Here is a 19,575-nt window from a genome sequence, read left to right as displayed (position 1 = left end):
GGGCTTGGTATATGGGCTACATTAGAATACAGGAGCCTACAGAAAATAGATGAATTAACGAGATCACAAAAAATATTGTAATGGTGTGTGAGCTCAAACCCCATCCTGTTTTTTTCATCATCCTCTGATATTCATCATCATTCATACTCATTACTCTATGTTTTACCCTTATCCATTTTTATACTTCACATGTCTCTCTTTAAAAAAAACTGACCTGGAAGTAAAAATGAGGAAAGACAACAAGATGTAAGAATGGAGACTAGAGGAATAAAACAAGGAGCCTCTGATGTAATCACCTCAGCCAAATTTGAGATTGCAGCTCCTACACGTGTTTGTTCTGGGAACAGGTTACTGTCATAGTAGCATTCTGAGGTAACTGGATCTCTTACCCTCATACAGTATAACTAAACCTGAGAGTTTTTTCTAACCTGACAGCATTCAAAGACACCACTGACATGGCTACAACCCCCGACACTTCTTCATCTCTTTTTATAAGGAAGCCTGCCAAACCTGCAAACTACCACCTGTTGTGCACTGTTATTGTAAATGGCACTTATCAGAACATAGACTGTGGCACCACAGCGTAGCCCATGATCTTTATAATTTATCGTCATTTTTTCATAAAAAGTAAATTGTGTACCCTTTTTTTAATTTACAGGTTTTTAGATTAAGAGTACACTTATTGGTTTACAGATGGCCAACCTTATCAGCTGTCTGTTATGCAATTTGATCAGGGCTGTTATGGGCTCAAAATCGCCATATAGGATCTGGTTCCTTGTGGAGAAGCTCCAAGTTGTGCAACACAAGCACAGCACCAGTCACATGTGGAACCCTCTAAAGAGGAAGCATGTTGAAAAAATGCGGCCTCCTCGATACACATTTAGGCTGATCCAAAAAGCCCTCAAGGAGCCAACTTGGGTAGAAGTTTGCCATTTGTTGGCTTTGGAACAGACTTGTTATTGTACAGGCTGAGTTACTATGCAGATAGAGAGAGAGAGAGAGAAAAAGAGGGTTTGAACTTGTAGGAGAGGCTACAGGGGTTTATTCTGTACACTGTTACATCATGCACAGACCAACCACATGCAGAGAATAAATTAGTAAACAATAGCTGACTATCATGCACTGCCCGGAGAGAAAAAGTGCATAATCTCAGTCTGCTGATGAAGGATTCTTTAAGTATGATGTAAGTGCCATCTAAGCACCCAGTCATCACCGGAAATCCAGTTTTGGGGAAGTAAGCATTTATACTGACAACTATTATGAACTGTTCAGGAATTAAAAACGATTAAATCATTCATTTTATTAGTTCTATATCTTAAAATCTGTTATACTTAGTGGTTTGATATGGTTGCAATGTATCAGTGGAGGGCATTGAGTTGCACACTTTGGCCTTCCAACATCAGACCTGGTGTCGAGGACCCCTATGGCACATAACACGCTGTTCCAAGCTGCTCAGTAGCCAACAGCTGAATATTTGCGTTTGTACTGGTTATCTCCCTGGTGTGGACGGTTAAAGTATTACCCTGTGAATGTGTGTATATGTTTTAAATTATGTTATCAAGGTTCAAGGCAGGGTGATAGCAAAATGTGCTTGTAGGCTTTTTTTTGCATAGGTAGTAGATAAACCGATACTGCAGAGCCTATTCGCTGCCAATGAGTATGCATTTTATTTATATATTTCCATAATCGTGAACAACTTAAATTGTACACTGTATGTACACTTCTTAGATAAGCACAATAAGGCCATAAAACATACATGACAGTACTTTAATTTGTGTAATTAATGGTGCATGTGTTTAATAAAATAAATGATAAGTGGACGAGAATGGATGGATGTATCCTCTAAATTCTCCTGATGTTTGTCAATGTTTTTTTCATATTTTTCTGGGCGTAAGATGAGGTCGATCATCCATTAACACTTCTATTGGCCAGCCTGACATGAGATTTGACATATGTATCCTATGCTAAGTTCCACTTCCTAAAATATATTTGTAATTTTCTGTATGTTTATTTGTTGTTGTTGCCAATATAAGGTTAAAAAAATCTTAGGGGACTTATTATGCTAAATTTCGGAGCAGTCTGCTCTGATTGGTCAATTTTTGTGGGTCTTCCCACTAATATTGACTGTGCTCTGTGTGTCACTGCAACTGGGGAATGGCTGTAGTAGCAATTTTCTACCTGTATAAAGTATAGTTGTGACATCACATCACAACCTTATACAAATCCTGACGGCTCGTTTAAAGGACCGCTGCCTAAATACGAGCTGTGTGTATTTTTTCGTGGATTGAACATTTCGATTTTCTCAGTTTGTATAGAGCACCTAGACCTGCTTTATAATAATACAAATAAAAAAAGGAAATCTATAACAATACAGGGCCTTTAAAGAAAATTTGCTATAGATATTTATGTCACCCATAGAATTAATTATTGTGTTTATGATGACCACTTGAGCCTCTCTCTGGTGCTAGCCATTAAGCCAAAACATTGCACTTGTGCATAAGAAATTTAAAAAAGAAACAATAAAAAAAAACAATATTATATAAAAAATGTCATTGGCAAAATGAAATATATGAAGTCGGAAGAGAAAAACTGATTTTAAACACCCTATGAATTTATAAACTCCTATTCTACATTAAACAGCCTCACTATAGCAGTATGTGAATGCTTTACACTGGGCCTATGTGATAAAGTAGTTAACCCTAACAATCAAAATTTCAGATCATTATTTTCTATGAAAAGGCAATATATTTTTCTATTATATATCCCATGGTGCTGTCATCTATATCTGTGTGATACATAACTATATCATAAATTGACATGATTTTTTAGAGTTTGGAATCTACTGTACTATGAAATAGAAATTATAAGTGTTTTTTAATAATGTCTCCGCCTCTGGATGTTTTTGGGTCAGAGAGAGTTTACTGCAACTACAACAGGCAGCAGGGCGGAACTGCTGTTTGCAGTATGTCGAAGGAAGACGGACAGTAAGGCAGAGTTACAGCCTAACTAAACAGCGAAGAAACAAGTTAAAATGCCAGTGTGATAGGCTAAAACCCCGCAGTTTTTCTTACGACATACGCGGAAACCGTCGCGGCTTGTTTGTGCGTGTTTTGAGGTGTTTGAACTTCCCTCACATTCTCCCCCCAGCGTGTTTTCACGAAGGGAGGCGGCGGAGCAGCGCTCGGCGGCCATCTTTGGACCTGCCTGGGAGTGGGATCCGACTATTCTGGCACCCCACTTACTTCGAGGGTGGGGATTTTTTTTAACCTACAATAATTCTCAAATCTGCGCGTTATAATCGACTGACAGCGTTGGGAACCGCAAGGAGTTAGCTCAAGAAATCAACGCGCCGGGGATGAACCGGGAAGGAGACTTTTATAATCCCAAAGTGTGTTGAATTAACACGACAGTCTGTGCAGTGCTGGCCTGTCAGGAGAGGGTGAGTTCAAGCTAACTGGCTAAGCTAACTTAGCAAACATCACATAGCTTAGCTTGCTAAATTAGCAATGTCTGGTAAATGACTCTTAAAGTTTGTTTGAATCCACATCATCCGGCTAGTTAATACACTGCTCCCGTTGTAAATACGTCGTGAATGTTGCTGGGATTGTTTGATCATATGACACGTAACTTAGCTTAACATGAACAGTCAACGTTGGCTAGTTTTTGGGAGCTCCTGAAACCTCCTGATTTTGTTTGCGCACGCTTGAGAGCGTTGTTGGGGCTTTATATTTCAGGCTTTGTTGGTTTTATTGACTTGTATGACCGATGAAACAGCTGTTGGAAAGTGACAACTTTCAGAAAATCCCACTAAGCGCCCTCTCTAATTCCACTTGTGTTGCAACTTCAGTGAGGTGTTACCTAGCCACAGGTAACTCAGGATGTAACGAAGCAGGTAAGGCTGGGCCACTTGTTTACCTCAGACATATTAGTTGGAGGCAAATCGTAGTCATTTCGTCACACTGTTAAAATATTCGCCTAACTCATTTTTTCAAGTTTAGCAGGAAATACTAAAACTTCACCAAAAGTGTAACATATGATATTTATTGATCGTTTCACTCAAAAAGGATGGCTATTGGTATAGTAATAACACTGTGTGTAAATTCTGTAAGTTAAGAGAAATAAATGACTTGGGCAATTTTTTTAACATGCCTTTGTGACTTAAGCAAGATGTGGTAACAGTTTATTTTGAAGGTGTCTACATAAGAGTCTCACAAGCCTGTTAGAAACATGACATGACAAGTATCATGAGCATTAATGTTACTTCAAAGTGTCATTAATGTTTATGACACATCCCATGTCATGTTTATGACACGCTCATGTCACTCTTTTGTAGACACCTTCAAAATTAAGTGTTACCAATATTAGTGTCAACAATAAAACACCCATAAACTAAACTGGTAACTAAACAATCTTCCTCTAGCTCTTCTTTGCTGGGTTCTTATCTGATGCCTATGAATGTGGCAAATTGTCAAAGAAGTGATTATCTTAAAGGGGTAAAATCACATGATCTGATCAACTGAGGATGTAGGCGATTTTACCATAGGTGGCCGGCGTCATGAGGAGATGATTTAGGCAAAAAAAACAGTTTTGACAAAAAATGATTTGGCGATTATTTTAACTGGGTGACGACATGTTAGTTGGAGGCAAACCGTGGTCATTTGATAGTAGCTAACATTTTTTCAGAGCAATAACACTACAATAAACTACCATCAGTCGCCTATATACTAGAATGACTGTACTATAATAGACCTGTACATAAACATATTTCTTCTTATGTTTGTGACTTTGAAATGGGTGGTACTAATAGATAAAGCAAACACTGATGGAGTGATAATGTGTTTTCTGTGTGCTATGGATTGGAGTGCCAAAAGGAAATGACGAATAATTTACCTAAACTGAGTACCAGTACTTGAGTTTTGTAAAGACATATTCACTGTATGACATGCAAGTGCAAAACTTTATTTGTTTGAGAATTTTCATATTTTCACAGTATTTATATAGCACCTTCATCTTCTGTATAATAATGTAAAAAAAAGAGAAGGAAATCTCATTTTTTGAAATATGGGGCTTTTAAAGAAAATTTGCTATGGATGTTAACAACACCCAGATAATGATTTATTGTTGTTAATGATGGCCATGTGATCCTTTTTCTGGTGCCACCAAGCCAAAAATGTCCATTTGTGCATAAGAAATAAATAACAATAAAAAAAAAGCCAATGAAATAACAATAATATTAAAGAGCGTCATTGGCAAATACCTTGAAATACATGAAGTCAAGAGGGACTCTATGAACTCCTATGCTATCTTAATCAGATCACTGTAGTAGGTCTCTGAAATCTTTTCAATATGCCTGTGTGATAAAGTAGTTAACCCCAACAATAAATATCATTTCTACTTTTTGGATCAGCATTTTATATTGAAAGGGAATATATATTTATATAATCTTTTTCATGCTTTGTTCGTTTAACAAAACAGAAAATACTATAACATAAATTAATTTTTCTTTTTTTTAAAGAGATAAGAATTTACTTCACTGTATTATAGGCTGAATGTTTTTTAATAATATAATACTAACAAGTTAACACTGGTGGTGTGATGATTTTTTGTGTGTGTGTGTGTGTGTGTGTGCTATAGATTGGAGTGTCAAAAGGAGATAACTTATAATTGCCTTAACTGATTACTGATTTCTATTAAGTTGCATTTTGTCAAGATAAATTAACTGTATTATATGAAAGCTTTTAAAACTTTATTAGACAGAGTCTGCAACTGTAACGTATGTCCGTTATTTGTTCGCTGTATGCTGTTGAGTCAAGAAAGACAGATAATCACTTGTCAAAATGCTCACCAGGGCCCCTTCCTACCTCCCTATAGCTGTGCGAACAGGAAATGCTGAGAAATGCAGCGCAGTGAGGGCATACATTGGGAATTCCAGCCCTCCAGCTTTGTTGTCCTGTCCTGCTGCATTCTTGTGCATATGTGTGTGCTAGTTGGAACGCAAGGGTGTTTTATGAAGGTATCAGTTATCATCACTCACTTTTGGGCTCACGTGTCCACGGTTGAAAATGCCATCATGGGATATGACAACAAAGCTCATTCATGAGCAACAATGTAGTAAAGAACAATGGCAATAAAGAGGCACAGTCCCACATGGTAATGAGGCTTTATTTCAGGGCCGTGGCTGCATCTGTGTGGAATAGTGAGTTGTTCAGTGTTGTTGTGAGACAAAAGATGTCTGCTTGAACTGGGGGCTGTGTCTCTCAGGCTGGGAAAGAAGTCTTGTGACTCTAGCGTCAGCTCTGCATCTGTTTGCAGCTGATCATCTGAGCCGCATGGACTCAGTAAACTTTCCTCAGTGATCTTTTACTGTCTACATCTGTATTACAGCAGTGAAGCTGGGGAAAAAACAATTTAATAGGCACAGAATAGTTAAAAGTTTAAGTCTGACAGTGCAGTTGCGGAGCTATGCTATATCCTGTCTATTTCTGTCATTTCCCAGTGGGATCTAGCCATGTTGTGTTGGTTTTATATGCTGAGCTTTTGAGCTCAGGTTAATCCACACACCCTACTGTGGACATTTTCAGTATTTTTCACATTCAGAAAAAAAAGTTGACAATGATAATTTATTCCAGTCAGAATAATTGACTTAGCCTGCTTACCCAGGATGTTATAACTCGTTTATTATTATGTTTATTACACTTTTCAATAACATGACCACAACAAACTTAATTATTTACCAGCAATGTGTTGGTATGTTGCAGCTGTGAATATATATAAAAAGAAATGGGCAAATAAAACCAGAACCCAAATCTAGAGAACCACCATTGATAAACGGATCCTTTAATCACTTGCAGGAAGGTTATATGGGCAATGTTTGGTATGTTTGAGAGCATGTGTTTACCAAGTACTTACAGGTTTAACAAGTAGTCCTATCACTGGAATGCTTTGTTTCACTTCAGGCATCCATCTCACAGTGAAGCAGCGTGTTGTTACCTCGGTTTCTTTTGTTCCAGCTGGAAATTGTCTGCTGCGAGACAGTTCTTTGTATCCTCCTCACATCTGTCTGTCTACATACCAGTCACTGAAGGTGTGAGGGGAGTTTGTCAGGACACAGCCCACTGATTTCCTTACTGTGGTTGCTGTTACTATGGAAACAGGAGACCTATCTCTTGCTACCTCAGGATTTCCGACTGGCCATTCTCCACATTTGCACCTGACATCATGGTTCACTTCATGTTTTGCGTAAGCTTCTCTCACTCAGGTTAATAGGCTCCGCTGTAGCACATATGGACAGCCAGAGAGCTGTGTGATGATTCGCTTTCCTGTTGCGTCACATAGCCTCCAGTTGTGACACATAGCATTAATATTGTAGTGTAGCATCACCAATGTAAAAGAACTTAATAGTCAGATAGAGAATGTGTGTAATTCCTCAAAACATCCCAATTAACTTCTAAGACAAGTCTTGGAGCGCCCTGTGATTTAAACTGGGGACCCATGAATACATCAGGTTATACCAGTCTGTTGTGTTTCCTTTCAGAGTACTCATTCTCCGTTTTCCTTCTACTTTTAGCTCTGAACACATATGAGACCACTGTCCTGCAGATGAGCCATCGGTGGGGGCTTTCAAGTCGCTGTCGCAGACCCAGATAGTTCCTGGCGGCAGCGGCATTGCCCCCCAACTCCCCATTATGCCCAACAGCAGTCGGGCGGGGAGCCTGAAGGACCCCGAAATTGCTGAGCTCTTCTTCAAGGAGGACCCAGAAAAGCTCTACTCAGATCTGCGAGAGATCGGACATGGCAGCTTTGGTGCTGTATATTTTGTGAGTATTTCATAATACAAAGCTGAGGTCCAAGCCTCAAGCCTCAAATCTCATCATTCAAATTAGGAAAATCACATCTCATAGTGCTATAAACCGCTAACAAAGAAGTGCAGTATCAATGTGTTTCAGCCTGTCAAGTCTCCATAGACCAGGCTTGAAGCTCAGGGCTTAGTTGCCTTGAGATCATTGGGAAGAAATTGATAAATTGTCCAGTTTTCTTTCAGTGTTCAGCAATTGGAGAACATTGTTCTATCAACCACAAAGACCATTAGATTATTTTGAACATATCAGAATATTTCACAGTAATAGTGACACTGTTTTAGTGGTCAGCCTTGGTAAAGTTTACAGTCAAATGAATTGCTGTTTCTAGCTAAGCATATGTAATATAGATATTATTCCCAAACAATTAGAAGTCTTCATTGCTTATGTCATTGAGTCTCTAATGCAGATTGTGTTGTCATGATGACTTCCAATTGTTGGTTTTTATAATGCAAAAATACTTAATTTAAGCTTTACAAACAAAAGAATTATCACAGATGATGTAATATATTTATATCTCATCCAATATGTAACGTGCTTGTCATTCAGGCACGGGATGTGCGGACAAATGAGGTGGTGGCCATCAAGAAGATGTCTTACAGTGGAAAGCAGTCTGCTGAGGTATGATAGTCTCTCACTTTTGTCTCTCACTGACATATCATTTTAATAGAATTTTTTTACCACAATTTCTAATCTGTATAATTTTTCACAGAAATGGCAAGACATAATCAAGGAGGTGAAATTCCTGCAGAGGATACAACACCCGAACAGCATCGAGTACAAAGGATGTTACCTGCGAGAGCACACCGCCTGGGTAAGATTCAACATGAGAGTCAGCGATGATGACTAAAATGCATTAACCACTGATTCATTAAAGAGGGAATAAACAAATGAACACATTTTAATTTTATCTCTTTATTTCATTGCAGCTGGTAATGGAATATTGTCTGGGCTCCGCTTCAGATTTGTTAGAAGGTGAGTTGCGCGAGGCTGCATGACTACACACAGAGAATGTAGTCTAGCTTTTCAAGTTTATCCTTGTGACCTTTTTCTTAAATTACATCGCTGTTGGTGAATGTATCCCTTTACAGTTCACAAGAAACCTTTGCAAGAGGTTGAAATAGCTGCAATTACCCATGGTGCTCTTCAAGGGTTGGCTTATCTTCACTCCCACAACATGATTCACCGGTGAGTGTTTCAAGTGTTTGGATGCATGTGCATGCTGGACATGATGCCCTCTGGTGTTGTGTCTGCTGTGTGGAGCTGTAATCATTTCCTCTTCTGTGTTTGACAGAGATATCAAGGCAGGAAACATCTTACTGACGGAGCCAGGGCAGGTAAAACTGGCAGATTTTGGTTCTGCCTCCATCGCCTGTCCTGCCAACTCCTTTGTTGGGACTCCATATTGGTACGCTACAAAACATGTTTATTATCTGTATTTGGGGATTTGTCATTAAATTTCCATGTGTATATTTGTATTGTGCTGAATGTGTTTGTTTTCTCAGGATGGCTCCAGAGGTAATTTTAGCTATGGATGAAGGCCAGTACGATGGAAAGGTGGACATTTGGTCTCTGGGAATAACCTGCGTTGAATTAGGTATGGTCACTATTATTGATCTTGTCACACTGCTTGCATCAACATTCATCTCTCTTCCACTTTTATTAACCTCTCATTACCAGCATTAATTTAGCTAAACAGAAAATAATGTTGCTCTTTCTTCCTTTCATAATTTTCTTTGCAACATCTGACTCCTTGATGTAATCTGCCACTTGGTTTACAGCTGAGAGGAAGCCTCCACTGTTCAACATGAATGCAATGAGTGCCTTATACCATATAGCACAGAATGAGAGCCCCACACTGCAGTCTAGTGAATGGTGAGTTTTTAAAATTACATTTTAAAAAGAGCTGCTGTAGTGTTTCCTTAAACCAAGTCCATAAAATTACTAAAATTCTTTCCTTTTTCTTCATTTCATCTCTGAACTTCAGGACGGATTATTTCAGAAACTTTGTAGATTCTTGCCTTCAGAAATTTCCCCAGGATAGGCCCAACTCTGAGGAGCTCTTAAAGGTAAGAATAAAAAAAAAAAAAGACAGATTATGTTTTAGTGTTAATCCTATAACCACATAAGAAGTCAGGATTTTAATGCAAATGCTTTTTTCTGTGTTTTTCTGCAGCATGCATTTGTCCAGCGTGAGCGGCCAGAATCCGTTCTAATAGACCTGATAAGTCGGACTAAGGATGCTGTGAGGGAGCTTGACAATCTGCAGTATCGTAAGATGAAGAAGATCTTGTTTCAGGAAGCCCACAATGGCCCCACAACAGAGGCACAAGATGAAGAGGAGGTCTGTCACGTAACTATATCAATTGCTACTCGTCTGCATTTCTTATTATATCATCTCTGTCATTGTATGTTATTTGAAAGCTTGGTTGTAACCTTGTTACTGTCTGCTGTGTGTAATATCTTAAGGAGCCAGAACACAGCGTGGGTAGGACGGGTACAGTGAACAGCGTGGGGAGCAACCAATCCATACCCAGTATGTCAATCAGTGCCAGTTCCCAGAGCAGCTCTGTCAACAGTCTAACAGACGCGGGCGATGACAAGAGCGAGGTGGACATTGAGGGAGACCACACCGTCATGTCCAACAGCTCTGTGATACACCTCAAACCGGTAAGAAGTTCAGGTTATATGTTTTAATAGATTATAGTAATTCTTATTATGTAGCATGAGACATAATTTTGATTGCTTGCAGCATCTTGTTCTGCTTTTCACATGTTTTGGGCGTTTTTGCCTCCCCTTTCAGGAGGAAGAGACGTATAACGAAGAGTCGGAGCCTAACACCCGGCCAACTGAGCCACAGTCCCCGCCTGCACACACTCCACGGCCAAAACGGAACCGCGAACACTTTGCTACGATACGCACAGCCTCAGTGGTAATAATACAGTTATTGAATTTGTAGAGCGAATTAGAAGATGGCTCAATTGACTGCTTGTGTAGCTGCTAGACATTTTCCACATCCATGGGGTGTTCAAAGGCAAAAGTCTCTCAACATATTGTCCTCGTCATCATTGAACACTTTTGCTTTAAGGCCAGAAAGTAGTGATTTTGTATGTAATCAAAAGCAGAGCCATGATCCAGATTGAAACATTTACGTCCTTAGATATGCACTTTAAATAATAATTGTCCATTTTCCCTATATTGTCTTCATAACCTCACTTTTATGTAATACATATGGTATCCTCACACACATACTGTTCTCTCTAATGGGTTCCTTTTTTGTGTTTTCCAGCTCACTCGCCAGATCAAGGAGCATGAGCAGGATTCTGAGTTACGGGAACAGATATTGGGCTATAAGCGCATGAGACGGCAGCACCAGAAACAGCTGATGGCTCTGGAAAACAAGCTGAAGGCTGAGATGGATGAGCACAGGCTCCGCCTGGACAAGGAGCTGGAGAACCAGAGGAATAGCTTCTCCCAGGAGATGGAGAAACTGATCAAGAAGCACCAGGCGTCAATGGAGAAAGATGTATGCTTTCAACTTTATGTTCACTTTAGATTTACAAAATGCTGGCTGTTGTTTTAACCAGGGGCAAACTGATGATGATGTGCATTTCTCCATTAGGCAAAAACGTTTTCCAATGATGAAAAGAAGTTCCAACAACATATTCAGAGTCAGCAAAAGAAAGAGCTCAGCAGCTTCCTCGAATCCCAGAAACGGGAGTACAAACTTCGCAAGGAACAACTCAAAGAGGTAGGGGGGGGGATCCCCAAAACTTTCTGTTTACTTATTACCAGAAAATGGACATCAATCAGTACTTTAATAATTTAATTTCTTTCATTTAGGAGTTGAATGAAAATCAGTCAACACCCAAGAAAGAAAAGCAGGAGTGGTTGTCCAAGCAGAAGGAAAACTTCCAACACTTCCAAGCTGAGGAAGAGGCCAACTTGCAGCGCAGACAGAGGCAGTATCTGGACCTCGAGTGCCGCAGGTTCAAACGGAGGATCTTGATTGCTCGCCACAATATTGAACAGGACTTAGTGCGTGAGGTGAGTCCTCCGTCTCCTACCTACATTGTTCTGCTGCGTTTCAAATGTCAGAAATATTAATTAAATGATTAACAAACTAAAACTGGGTTGTCTTTGGTGGATGACAGTCTCATCTCTTTGTTGTTTGTCTGTCTGTGTGCGCATAATTATTAGGAGCTAAACAAGCGTCAGACCCAGAAGGACTTGGAACATGCCATGCTTCTCCGGCACCATGAGGCCATGCAAGAACTGGAGTTCCGCCAGCTCAACACCATCCAAAGGACGAGGGCTGAGCTCATCCGCCTGCAGCACCAGACGGAGCTCACCAATCAGCAGGAGTACAACAAGAGGAGGGAGAGGGAACTTCGACGCAAACACGTTATGGAGGTTCGCCAGCAGCCCAAGAGCCTCAAGGTGAGAACTTGGCTCGTGAGCATGCAGGTCCATTGAATATTCAGTAGATCCTCTTAATTTCAATAATAATCAAATGCTGCTCCAGGTAGGATCTGTTTAAATGCGATTCACTATTCGTGAGGCGGACATATTTTTTCATCTTGAGCCACAAAGTGCTGAAACCCTGATCAGAGAAGTAAGAGTAAAGGGGCTGCTTCAGTCATGAGTGTGATGCTTTTACTGCTTTTGGTGGATTTAAAATGCAAAGAAGACTCCTGCACACTGTCTGACTTAAAAGACATAAATTTATTACAGCATTTCAGGTGCTCCATCTTCATTAGACAAAAACGGCCCAAACACTTTCGTTTTTTTCAATCTACTCATCCCTCTCCTACAAACCTGTTGATCAAACAAATGTGCAAATTTTTTTTTTTTTTTAAATGGAATTGAGGACCAGTAGATGACCCATGTTCCTTATTCATTTCCTGATTTTTGATTGTACTTGACCAACCTGACCCAAACATATTGTGATTATACACACCTAATGTAGATAATAAGATGTGTTTCTGTGTTGTCTTAATGTAACATAAGAAAAAAATATATCCTATAATATTTTTTCTCTATACCATAGTCCAAAGAGCTACAGATCAAGAAGCAGTTCCAGGACACTTGTAAGATCCAGACCAGGCAGTACAAAGCACTGAGGAACCATCTGTTGGAGACCACACCAAAGTCAGAGCACAAGGCTGTCCTTAAACGGCTGAAGCAGGAGCAGCACCGCAAACTTGCCATCTTGGCAGAGCAGTATGACCACTCCATCAATGAGATGCTTTCCACTCAGGCGGTGAGTCTGGGAATGCCGGGAATGCAGAATCCCAAAGTTGCAAAATAAGACGATGAAAGTGCCACCCAATTTCACATTTTGCCACCTTTTTTTCAAGGAGGTGTCCAAATCAGTTATGGTTGTGTGTGTGTGTGTGTGTGTGTGTTTTACTCGTTGGATCCTGATCTTCTCTCTGTCTGCAGCTTCGGCTGGATGAGACTCAGGAGGCTCAGTGCCAAGGCCTGCGAATGCAGCTCCAGCAGGAGCTGGAGCTTCTCAACGCCTACCAGAGCAAGATCAAGATGCAGACAGATGCCCAGCACGACCGTGAGAGGAAGGACCTGGAGCAGAGGGTGTCACTCCGAAGGGCCCTGCTGGAACAGAAGGTTCTCCTCTATAAATACCTTTTGATTATTAATTAATAATTAATTATTTTCACAATGACACAATGATTATTGGCTAGATTTGAGTTTAAGATGTACTCATTTAAAAGCCAAGCACACTCGCTGCTGCTGAACGTTGGGGATGCTATTTTAAGAATTTCTTGAGGTCAGCAGACAGCAGAAAATAATTAAGGTGTAATGTGTTCAGCCCTAATGGGTGCAACAACATTAATGGGAGAGAAGGGGGGGGTTTCAATATATTCCACTGTTATTTCAAATATGACAATATTTAAGAGATACATTGGCATTATTTATGTTATAGGAGCATTCTTTGGACATGTCTACAGTGTATATGGAATATGTGTCTCGAATTGGGTCATTACAGCAGGTTGTGAAAAACATCCTTTTGCTTGTTTATGGTCAGCTCTGTGTTTTACCAACTAGCCAACTGTTTACAAGGCTGGGTTGAGACACGTGCTCAAAAGAAAAGTCCACAATTCTTGTTGGAAGTACAAACAAGCCTTCTTTTAAACATTATAAAAGACTGGGATATCAACAGGTTTTTGAATATGTGCAAATATCACAGCATGGATCTTTTTAAAAAGTTGGTTAAAGGAAGAAAAGAGAAAACTTTGAAAAAAGTTTTAATGCATAGAAGCAAAACGGCACAAGCAATTCCACTTTTCCATAGTGTGATGATAAAAGAGTATGCATGACTGCATGTGAACAGGAATACTAGTGGAATATTAGTTTTCATTAGCCATTTGGACAGTTTAGTAGGAATATGGTCTTTCAGAGTATTTTGTGCATGTAAAGGTAGTCTGTGACGCTATGCAAAAACTGAAGCAGTGTGCTTTAATAGAGTTAACAGATTTACAGTGGGTGTAAATTTATTTTTTACCTATTTACAGTTATGTATATTATGGTTTTTATTTTTTAAATATGCACTGTTGATTAATGAATGCCAGCACAACACAGTGCAGTTAAGTTGATCTGCTAACTGTGAATTACATTCATATGTATTATATATTGTTATTTACTGTGTTATCTGTTTTCTGTAGATTGAGGAGGAGATGATGTCCTTGCAGAACGAACGCTTGGAGCGAATCCGGAGCCTGCTGGAACGTCAAGCCCGAGAGGTTGAGGCCTTCGACTCGGAGAGTATGCGCCTGGGCTTCAGCAACATGGTGCTATCAAACGTCTCCCCGGAGAACCTCAGCAATAGCTTTCCCGGGGCTCCAGCCAGTTGGAGTCACCATCAGCAACAGCACCCATCTGGGGGCTCTCAAGGGTCACACTGGGGCAGTGGCGGTTCAGGCGCAGGGTCAAGCCACCACGGCAGCCATCACCACTATCACTCCAGTCCGGGAGGGGCGTCCATGCAGCAAGGCTGGGGGCAGGGCATGCAGGGAGGTGGGGCGCCATCACCTTGGGGCCACCCGTCAGCAGCATCCCTGGTGTCGCGCAGCAGTGGAGGTGTACAGAACAGCCCCCAAGCAATGGGGAGGACACCCTCAGGAGGGCGCAGTGAGCAGAGCATGAGCAGGAGTACCAGTGTCACCTCTCAAATATCTAACGGGTCACACCTCTCCTACACATAGATCCCCTGGAGTCAGAATTTGAGCGTGGAGATGTATAATCCAACAAACACAGCAGGACAGAGTCTGCGACACTCCCCCCTCCCCTTGTACAGATGTGGATGTGCGATGAAATAAATGTTGCTCAGGTCAAAAGGGCTGGAAGAGACGCAGCCCGTCCTCACGGCAGTTTATCGGCACACATACAGATCCTTAAATTTATGTTACATAAGCAACTTGAGTGTCAACACATAATACTCCCATTTGTTTTTATTTACAGCTCTCTCCTGCGGTATTTTTAAAACGTATGTTTTGTGCTCTTCACAGCCATTGCTCTCATTTTGCACATGAAACACTGTTAAAAAGCCTTTGACATGTGTTAACTATGTCCTTTAGAATTGTGGTATCAAACAATCACAGTAACTGATTTAATTTAGGATGCTGATACTGATTCATATTCAGTTATACACTGGTCGATCTCTGACGGTGGTTTAAAAACGCAGCAGACCGAACTAAAGATGCTTTGCTGTTGTGATACCAGCCTGCTGTAATGGTCATCGTGATAAATTAGAAGCCTCCTTTTTATTCACTAGTTTTATTTCACTTGATTTCCTGGTCATCAGCCAAAATGAGACACATTCAGAGCCAAATAAACTAATCTTAGCTGTTTCAGGCTTATGCTACAACACTATTACAGTGCCTTTTAACCTTTTGATTATAAAAATTGGTCTCATATGTTTATAGTTTAATATTTTAAATTTCAGCATCAGTTTATAATCAGTGCCAGTGTATGTTCAGTTTACTTTGGTTTTAGTTACAGAAGTCCCAAATACTTTCCTCAGACTATTATATTCACTGTGTATGCAGTAAAGTGGGTTTAAGTCTTATAAATGGTGAGAAATAGAAGAGTACTTGTGTATATCAGCAACTATATTTTTAGGTCTTTAGAGTGGTGGTACTCTAGGGGTTAACTTAGAAACTCCTGCGTTACAGAGAATGTCATAGTACACATTAACAGGAGGGAAAGAAGGAGACTCATTTGCCTTCAAAAAACAATCCTAGTATTGATCTGTTGATTTTTATTAGTGCCTTTTTAAACTGCTGCCTTTTTCAAAGCACTTTATACAGCGGAAAATGTGTGAATTTAATATTTGACTTCTTTTTGCTAAGCACCTGGTGGATGAGTGTTTCATCGGTACGTATGTAGTTGGAGTCGAGCTAACCCGTGCTGTGATTTTTAGGAGCAATTTCCCAAGTACAGACAGGACGTAATGCAGTATGTGAGTTAAAGCATTTCTCCCTATCGGCAACTTGTACTGAAACTGTAGCTGTTGTTGGTTTTCTCCTCTTTGAGTTTAGATTGAAGAGAGGATGTGAGGATGCCGCAGGCTTTCTTCGATATGTTTTGGCTACAGTTTCCATAAAACAAACTGAACTGAGAAGGACTCCATTGTATGCAGGCAGAGAGCTCAAGGTAATTGTCATGACCATGACAGCAGGCTTGGCACTACAAAAAAAAATTACAACACTTTAAAAAAGAAAAATGTTGGGGCCCAGTTTAGTAACACTAAAAATATAAAAGGTGCTAAGTTATAAATGTTACACCATCTCATCAGAACCCAAGAACAAGGGTGACTGAATGAAGCACACGCTCGCATGATGGCATTGTATCATATACATGTAAATGTAAATCTGAGTCAACGTGCACTCTTTGAAAATAGCCAAATAACAAAATAAATGTGGCAAAAAAGCACTTAGGTATTCCTTTGATAGCTCTAGCAGTTCCTATATAATACCTGTGTCTGCTCGCTCCCTTTTCTCTGGTTTGTGTTGAGATAATTGGAGAAGTTGGTGCCCATTAAACCTTTTTTCAGCCTCTCCGTTCAAGTTAGGCTTTCCATTTCCACACATAGAGGCCGTTATCCAGAGATAGTAATGATATATGCTCCCTTGAATCACAAAGCTGGAGTTAAATGTTCATATGTGTATATTTTATTAAAGAAAACATTTAAAAACTAAACTCATTTTAAGAAAATAATTTCTAAAACTAACTTTATTTAACTTGCAGACCACACTGATATTAGCAGATCTTTCACTCTCAAAGTGGTTTTGAGTTGTCAGCTCATCGAAGATATTCTTGGTTTTGTGTACACATGCGTGTATTTGCTGTCATCTCCTTTAAATGCCACTTCTTTTAGTTAAATGGCCATGTCTGAGCATTATCACTGCAGGGTTTGTTCACCCCCCACTGCAAATGTTTGATTAATAATTTGTCCCCATTCCACTATGATTCAGAGCCAACTTTTCAGATGCTGGCTCTTTCTGAATGTCATACTGAGATATATTCCTATCACATTTGAGGACACAAAAATGCTGGGGTATTTTTCTTTAATAGGTAGGATGTAAAGTTTCCACACATGTATATATCCTATCCTTGAAAGTATGCATTATATCAAGTTACTTATGGTTTGGTCCTAAAACTCTGTAATTTCTTTTTTTTTTTTTTTTTACTGCCAAGTGACTAGCTCCAGCTACTGTAACACAGCAGGTTATATTCATCATTTCTTTTCTGATTTATTGATATTTGGAAAATAAAAGGGGAATGTATTTATCATGATCGTAATCTTACGTTAAGTCAAAAGCCAAGAGTTTGAATGTCAGGCCAATCAAACCTCACATACATGCCAACCTTAAGTTTGTATGCACAACTGTTGCTCACTTGTATGTCAATGTTGTGTGTGAGGGAGTCTGGATATTATTGTCAATCATTGTCAGTCATGAGACCTCTCCACAAACCTGGATTTTATATTTTATTTCTTTTTTTTTTTAACTTTGATGTCAAATTTTTTCCTACTGACTGAAAGCTTATGGGATACCGAATGAGAATTGGCAACAAACAAATGGCGATCCTTTCTATGGTCAAACACTGTGCCATACCTGAGTTGCCAAGCCCAGATACCAATACATTGTCTCATCTCCATGGTTTTACCTATCAGTGGGCTAACGGCACAAAATGTATGAAACATGAAAACAAGTTGGTTCTGGTCTAGTGGCCAAAGTAACAAAAAAGAAAGAAAAAGGCTTGAATAGATGATGTGGTGACAGGCAAATTATGAAAAGAGATTGCATGTCTTTGAAGATGTCAGTATTCTTCTTTGGCACATTACCACTACAACTCATAACCTGTATTAAAATGTATAGATGGTGGAACTTGTTATTGAATGTCAGAGAGATTATGAAGATACTACATAAGAGATGGTAAAGTACTAAAAGTGGATTTAAATTGTGTAAAAAGATTCATAAAACAATAAAAATAGGATCAAATTTACTATTTTGTTTGTATTATATTTACCATTGTGTTGGCAGAGGGATATTGAACAGAAATCAGCTGTAATAAAGTAATTTTAGTATAACTGGGTTTGTGTTTTTATTTTTTATCTGTTGATTTTTTGTCTACCTTTGATAGATGGATGGATACTTTATTGTCCAACAGGGAAATTTCTCTTGGCCTCCAGGGCACTGCGTTACACAAGTCACGATGCATGAACAGAAAAAACGCATCATACATACATTTATACGCTCATACATAAAAGTTCTTAAATTTACATGTTAAGTGTGAGACAGTTGTTATATAAAATGGCATTGCATGACAGTACTGTGACATACAATTTAAAAAGCTTTACCGGCATGAAAGTTTGGAGAACAATGTAGCCAAAACGTCAATATATAGTTTTTCCTGAATATTGTGACATTATACAGCATAATTAATGTTACGAATAGTAAATAGGAATGTAACAATGCAGAATATAAAACTAATCGTCCCCCTGTTAAAGTAATCTACTTAGTCGTTTTTTTGTCTAAATGTATTTTTTTGCCTAAATCATCTCCTCATGACGCCGGCCACCTATGGTAAAATCACCTACATCCTCAGTTGATCAGATCATGTGATTTTACCCCTTTAAGATAATGGCCTATGTCAAGTGTGTGACTTAAGCAGATATATTATGCCCAAGTCAAAATAAAATGTGACTTATGCAATTTTTTAACATGCCTTTGTGACTAAGCAAGATATGATAACACTTTATTTTGAAGGTGTCTACATAAGAGTGACATGATCGTGTCATAAACATGACATGGGATGTGTCATGAACATTAATGACACTTTAAAGTAACATTAATGCTCATGATACTTTTCATGTCATGTTTCTGACAGGCTTGTGTGGCTCTTATGTAGACACCTTCAAAATAAAGTGTTACCATATCTTGCTTAAGTCACAAAGGCATTTTCAAAAAATTGCTTAAGTCATTTATTTCTCTTAAATTACAAAATTTAGACAGTGTTATTACTATGCCAATAGCCATCCTTTTGTTACATCCTTTTTGACTGAAATGATCAATAAATGTCATATATTACACTTTTGGTGAAGTTTTTTGTGTTTCCTGCAAAACTTGAAAAAATGACTTAGGCGATTATCTTAACATGGTGACGACTTGTATGATACCGCATAAAAAAGGCC

The 19,575-nt window shown here is 39.2% G+C and overlaps 1 protein-coding gene across 2 annotated transcripts; it reads left to right on the top strand.

The window, feature by feature from the left end:
* Window positions 1–2,975: 2,975 nt before the first annotated feature.
* Window positions 2,976–18,476, top strand: taok1a (TAO kinase 1a). 2 transcript variants are annotated; one of them, XM_059330969.1, is made up of 20 exons: window positions 2,976–3,439; window positions 7,568–7,817; window positions 8,406–8,477; window positions 8,569–8,670; window positions 8,786–8,831; window positions 8,948–9,044; window positions 9,151–9,264; window positions 9,362–9,453; window positions 9,638–9,731; window positions 9,844–9,925; window positions 10,033–10,200; window positions 10,326–10,526; window positions 10,663–10,788; window positions 11,146–11,382; window positions 11,479–11,607; window positions 11,700–11,903; window positions 12,057–12,296; window positions 12,907–13,119; window positions 13,302–13,484; window positions 14,543–18,476. In XM_059330969.1, exons 2-20 carry the CDS (start codon window positions 7,686–7,688, stop codon window positions 15,080–15,082), a joined length of 3,072 nt encoding a protein of 1,023 aa, XP_059186952.1. In that variant the 5' UTR covers window positions 2,976–3,439; window positions 7,568–7,685; the 3' UTR covers window positions 15,083–18,476. The 2 variants fall into 2 exon arrangements, with proteins under 2 accessions (XP_059186952.1, XP_059186951.1); XM_059330968.1 differs by having other exon boundaries at window positions 10,660–10,788.
* Window positions 18,477–19,575: the final 1,099 nt, after the last annotated feature.

This window comes from Centropristis striata, chromosome 4 (genome assembly GCF_030273125.1).
Source record: "Centropristis striata isolate RG_2023a ecotype Rhode Island chromosome 4, C.striata_1.0, whole genome shotgun sequence".
Lineage (NCBI taxonomy): Eukaryota > Metazoa > Chordata > Actinopteri > Perciformes > Serranidae > Centropristis > Centropristis striata.
This window is presented reverse-complemented; position numbering and strand designations above follow the sequence as displayed.